Genomic DNA, 6,360 nt, shown 5'->3' with positions numbered 1-6,360 from the left:
CAGATCGGTTAATTTTTTTTTCTACTTTTAAATATCACCTCAAAATATACTATTCTTAATATATTTACTTGTGATTTCTTTCACAAGTATTTTCTTGAAGAAGCACTTCAAATTTTCAAAAAAATGCCAAGAATGTAAAACATTATTACCGTATTGTTTGATCTTATAAACATTTAATAGAAGTGTTTGCATAGATTTTGCCTTATTGTTTGATGAAGTATCTATTACAGTATCTAGGACTAGGTTATATTTATGTTTGAAAAATGCTATAAAATGTATTTTTATATTAAATTCAACATATTGTTAATATATAAAATATATTTACATGTAAGATTATTCGGTTTAGTTCAAGTTTTTTTTTTATATTATAAACTAAAAAAACCATCCCAATCATTAGGGACGGTTATAGACTTAAATAAAAATCCACAATTTTTTTAGATTTTGACTAAGAAAATTTAAGTCATAGAAACCAAAGATTTTGCTGTTTTTATATCGTTGTCCACAAGATCTTCTTTATCTACTCACAATTAATAAGATGTCATTCAAATCCGATAAAATTTAGAGTGTCAATGAGACGGTTCGGTTATTTTAAAAAACTTATATCATCCTAATGTTTCAGGTATTTTATAATGTATAACCAAAATTATATTTTTTAAAACCGTCTAAATCATTCTTCGGTATTGGTACAGTTCGGTTAAATTTTTTTTTCTACTTTTAAATATCACCTAAAAATATACTATTCTTAAAATATTTATTTGCAATTTCTTTCACAAGTATTTTCTTGAAGAAGCACTTCAAATTTTCAAAAAAATGTCAATAATGTAAAACATTATTACTGTATTGTTTGATCTTATAAACATTTAATAGAAGTGTTTGCATAGATTTTGCCTTATTGGTTGATGAAGTATCTATTACAGTATTTAGGACTAGGTTATATTTATGTTTGAAAAATGCTATAAAATGTATTTTTATATTAAATTCAACATATTGTTAATATATAATATATATTTAAATGTAAGATTATTCGGTTCGGTTCAGATTTTTTTTATATTATAAACTAAAAAAACCATCCCAATTATTAGGGACGGTTATACACTTAAATAAAAATCCATAATTTTCTTAGATTTTGACTAAGAAAATTTAAGTCATAGAAACCAAAGATTTTGCTGTTTTTATATCGTTGTCCACAAGATCTTCTTTATCTACTCACAATTAATAAGATGTCGTTCAAATCCGATAAAATTTGAGGTGTCAATGGTACGATTCGGTTATTTTAAAAAAATTATATCATCCTAATTTTTCAGGTATTTTATAATGTATAACTTCAATTAGATTTTTTAAAACCATCTAAATCATTCTTCCGGTTTGGTATAGTTCGGTTAAATTTTTTTTTGTTTTTTTACTTTTAAATATCACCTCAAAATATACTATTATTAAAATATTTACTTGTGATTTCTTTTGCAAGTATTTTCTTGAAGAAGTACTTCAAATTTTCACCAAAATGTCAAGAATGTAAAACCTTGTTACCGTATTGTTTGATCTTAAATATTTAATAGGAGTGCTTGCATAAATTTTGTCTTATTTTTTGATGGAGTATCTATTATAGTATCTAGGACTAGGTAATTATATTTATGTTTGAAAAATGTTATAAAATGTATTTATATATTAAATTCAACTTATTGTGAATATAAAAAATATATTTACATATATGTAAGATTATTCGGTTCGATTCTAAATTTTTTCGATTTTTATTACAATCTAAAAAACCCATCCCAATTGTTCGGGACAATTATACACTTAAATAAAAGTTCACAATTTTATTGAAAAAATGATATAAATTGGTTCGGTTCAATTAGGTTCAGTCGATTTTTCATATTATTTTGACACCTGTAAAATTCATAGATTTTTGTTGTAATAATTGAAAAATAATTATCATGAAATTTCAAATATATTAAGTGAAATTATCATTATACAACAACAATGTAAAAAAACATATTAATTTTTTGAGATATATTTTTAATTGGCTTCTTTAAAATCCTAAACTTTCTCCTTTCAAATCGAAAATATTGATGTCATGATAGAGGTGAGACCACAACTAAGAAGGTGGAAAAGAAGACAATGGATGTCACGGTTGAAATAAATAAATTAATTATATGATGATAATTTTAACCTTTAATCTAATATTAATTTATTTAGATTTATCATGATGAAATAATTTTTCTAAAAATTTTTAAACAAAAGAAAAAGAATACACTTATCATCAGAAAATAGTCTATCAATGTTTCACTAATTATTGAGGAATCAAATACGATGAATACGTACTTTCTGGCTTGAAAATTTAATCAGAATATCATGCATGACTCTTAGTGAAACAAATTGAATACAATCTAATTATGAATTATATTTTCAGAAAAATTTAAAAGCGTCTTAAGTTATTAGGTCTAGTATGATGATAACTTCACTGAAAAATGTCTGAAGTTGATTTTGATAAAATATTATAAATCTAAAGTCTTGTCAATGCCTTAAAAAGTGTTCCGATTTGACAATTAAAAGTGGAATTATTCACACCGCAAAAATATTTGCCTTCATGATTTTCTTCCTTAAAACTAGGAAAAAAAGATTAAAAAAATACTTCAAAATAAATCAAATTTATCATTGGTTATATTTTTGGATAAAAAATATCTTTGTCATATATTTTTAGTTTAAAAATACCCTCAAACTATATCCAAAAATCAAATGTATCAAAAATACCTTTTCTTCCAACAATTATTTCAACAAAAAAAAGGGCTGATGTCCCTTGAATTATTTAAAATGGAAATATTTTGTCATCCATTTAAAGTTAAGGATACATGCTCTTAATTTTAGAGATTGAGTAAAATTTATTTTGGAGGTTATGAGATTAATCTAACTATTTTAAATGAAAATATTGTATACAATGCCAATTTTATGAAATATGAAAATTAATTTATCAAGATTAATTTTTCGACTAAATATTTATTTAATTTTTTCTTTTCAAAACTAATATGATAGCACTTGATTGAAATTGGAGATGTCTTAACGTTAAAATAAGTAAATATCAAAATATTACTGAAATTGATTTTTTTTTCCATATTTTTCTTAGAGTTTAGTCAAGAAAGGTACGTAATAATGTTCAGAAATAATAACTCATACCTAATATGCACGTAATTAGAAGAAAAATCTATACTTCATTTTTTTTTTCTTAAAATGAGAAGTATTTATACTATTTATTTTCTTATCTTATTATATTTCTCACATTCAACCCTCCCCCTCCAAATAAATATAAATAAATAAAAGAACAACGCAAAAATGTCCAATTGAAATAGTGCAAAGTTATAATTGATTGTTTATTTTTTTGTTATTTTGGAATAACTGTTAGAGTGAAGAATAATTTGGATATACTTGCATAATTGAAGGATTTCTTGGAATAACGACAGGTGTATTTTTACACAAAGTCATAACAAAAAATAAATTTGATTAGTTAAGCTTTGTCCCACACTTAACTCATGATGACATGAAAATTGAAAAGGCAATCTTAATTTAGTGTTTGGCTTTATTAGGAGCTTGACTTTTAGCATTAAACTTATAATGCATCACAGTTCCATTATATAAACTTTTATCCTTATTCATAAGTCGACTAGAAGTATTTTTATAAATCTTAATTTCATTTATGATGTGTTTAATAGCAGAAGACTTATCACTATCAAAAATAATAATGTCATTAACATATGCATGATGAGTTATGAATGCAGTTGCCGTTAAAAGCTGATTTTGTTATAGTGTATGTCGTAGTCCTCGTGGATCATATTTTACAAGTAATATATTTGGAGGTGTTGATCATAAATTTTTTTTTGACCTTGAACTCCAAAAAATATATTTGATCATAAAATTTCGAAATCTAACTTGAAGTTGAATTTCAGAAATTTTGAAAATTTAAAAATAACAAAAAGTTTTTAATTATTTTTCCATTCTAAATTACTTATAAAAGTCAATAAAATCCAAATTTATATTCATGACCAAACATAACTTCTAAATTTCAAATATTTAACTTTTTATTTTTTTTATAATGAATACATGATGAGACATTCACTCATAATTGCTTTTAGTACAACTAATTGAAAGAGAACACAATTGTATTTCAAGTAGGGCTGTTCATAAATACTGAAAAACCAAAATAACGAATCACATCAATTTTTTTAGTATTTTGGTTTTGATATTTCGGTTTTCGATATATATTTTTGTATTTTTGATAATTCGGTTCGATTCTCAATATGTGATTTTTGTATATTTCGGTATTTCGATTTAACCGAAATATATTATATTATAATATATATTATTATTATATAAATTATTAATATTAAATATTATATGCAAAATGAAAAATAGGTGAAATACTTTTCAAATTTTTGACTTTTCAGTTTTCCATCTGCACAGTGCACTGTGCACGTCCCAATCCCATTTCCCGTCACCAGTACACATTCAATTTTCAAAGTTCAAACTCCGTCTCCCATAGCGGGTGTCGCACGTCCCAGTCCCACTTTAAATGAATGTCTCATCATGTATTCAGCATTTCAGCGCACTGTTGATCCAGTGAGCAATTCAGAGTCAGTCGGTGAGTCTCCTTGCATTCCGAAGGATCTATTGTCATTGCTTTCTAGTTTAGTCCATTAGGATGTTGTGGGGTTTATCCTAACATCCATCTCAGTTGTTTTAGAGGCTTCATAGACAAATAGTCAGTTAGTTATTTCAGTTGTCTTTACTCTTCATTTCTTATATTAAAGACTTGAGTTTGCCTAAATGGCCAGTTGAGTGTTCCTTTATGACATTCTAGTTCCTTCATAAATGTTTATGTGATGAGTTAAGTCTTCCATTGAGTTAATAAGTCAGGCCAAGGGTTTGCTTGGGGCCAACAATGGTCTTCGAGTGCCAGTCCCGCTCAGGGTGTAGGCTCGAGGCGTGACAAGTTCTAAATGTGAGTTTCATTAAATAGCTTTTTCCCATTAAACTTAATAATTAAAGCTTGATAAATATTTGAGGAAGACAATTCTCACTTTTGACAAATTTAAAACATCAAAACTGCCCAAATAATGCTTAAGAGACTCTTTTAAACCTACTATAAAAATAATAAAAATAAAATAAAAAAAAAGATACTATTTTTTTAGATCATTTTTTCATTAATGGCTAACAACCCAACCTAAACTTCTATGATATGTCGTGGATCATGTTTTATAATATTTATATAATAACTTTTGGTGTAGCTAATTGAAATCTATATAAGGACTACCATTTCTAATAATTTTATCACCACTTTCTTTCAAAACTTTTTGTTAAGCCAAAAAAAATATGGGTCTGAAGGGTAAGTTGATTTCTTCAGTAGAGGTGAAGTGTGGAGGACATTTGGTTCATGATATTTTTCATACCAAAACTCATCATATATCCAACATATGCCCTAGCAAGATCAAAAGTTTTGAGATTCATGAAGGTGAAGCGGTAGATGTTGGTTCAATAGTTGAATGGACATATAACGACGGTAAAATATACACATTTCCCCTCTCTCTACATATGAATCAATTTTTTACATTTAGGTGTGTCTGATATTGAGAAAGTCCATTTCCAATTGAATATTTTTTGTAAAAAAGTTTTTTGATGGTCATATTACTTGCTCCAAAAGCTTATGTACTTTATAAGTTTTAACGGGTAACTTTTATCTTTTATCTCTTATATTTTCGATTTTATTGATCGTAGATGGAAAAGATAAGAAGATAAAGGAAGTGATTGAAGCCATCGATCATGAAACTAAAACAATCACTTGGAAAGTGATTGGTGGAGATCTGTTAGAGTTGTACGATTCCTTCACTATTATCACATCATTTGATCATCATTGGACTACATGGACGTTTTTGTACGAGAAGAAAACTGAAGACACACCAGAGCCTCTTGCTCTCTTGGGCATTGCCATTCACATGACAAAAGATATCGATTGTCACCTTCTCAAGTAATAAAACATCAATGCTACTCAATGGCTCATAGCCTAATTTATACATATGCAAATATATATATATATATATATATATATATATATATATATGTATGTATGTATGTTTACACACAAATATATGTGTGTGTCTGTGTGTGATATTGACTAGCTAGTGTGTGAAATAAATCATATTGTGTTTGAAGAAAATATTACATATGTTCCTCTCGTTCTAGAGTTGTATTTTTAATGTTCAATATATGTAAAATATTATTAAAATTTACCTATTACAAAAATGATATATTTAATAGTGTGCTTTAATTATATTCTCATTCTTTTGTAGTCAACTCCTTTTTAGGTTTCTCTAG

General features: G+C 26.2%; 1 protein-coding gene across 1 annotated transcript; it reads left to right on the top strand.

The window, feature by feature from the left end:
• The first annotated feature begins 5,361 nt into the window (after window positions 1–5,361).
• Window positions 5,362–6,017, top strand: LOC125813470 (kirola-like). Its single transcript, XM_049492975.1, has 2 exons — window positions 5,362–5,548; window positions 5,764–6,017. The coding sequence occupies exons 1-2, from the start codon at window positions 5,362–5,364 to the stop codon at window positions 6,015–6,017; spliced, it is 441 nt and encodes a 146-aa protein (XP_049348932.1).
• The last annotated feature ends 343 nt before the right edge of the window (window positions 6,018–6,360 follow it).

The sequence above is a fragment of the Solanum verrucosum genome, unplaced genomic scaffold, assembly GCF_900185275.1.
Source record: "Solanum verrucosum unplaced genomic scaffold, falcon-dt-bn FXZP01000203.1, whole genome shotgun sequence".
In the NCBI taxonomy this organism is placed as follows: domain Eukaryota; kingdom Viridiplantae; phylum Streptophyta; class Magnoliopsida; order Solanales; family Solanaceae; genus Solanum; species Solanum verrucosum.
Note: the sequence above shows the minus strand (reverse complement) of the source record. Positions and strands in the feature narration are given on the sequence as shown.

What these genes read in the sequence shown, in the direction of transcription:
- LOC125813470 (XM_049492975.1), top strand. Translation starts at nt 5,362, where the DNA reads ATGGGTCTGAAGGGTAAGTTGATTTCTTCAGTAGAGGTGAAGTGTGGA. An exon ending in TGAATGGACATATAACGACG is followed by an intron (nt 5,549 to 5,763) that starts GTAAAATATACA and finishes TATTGATCGTAG; the next exon opens with ATGGAAAAGATAAGAAGATA.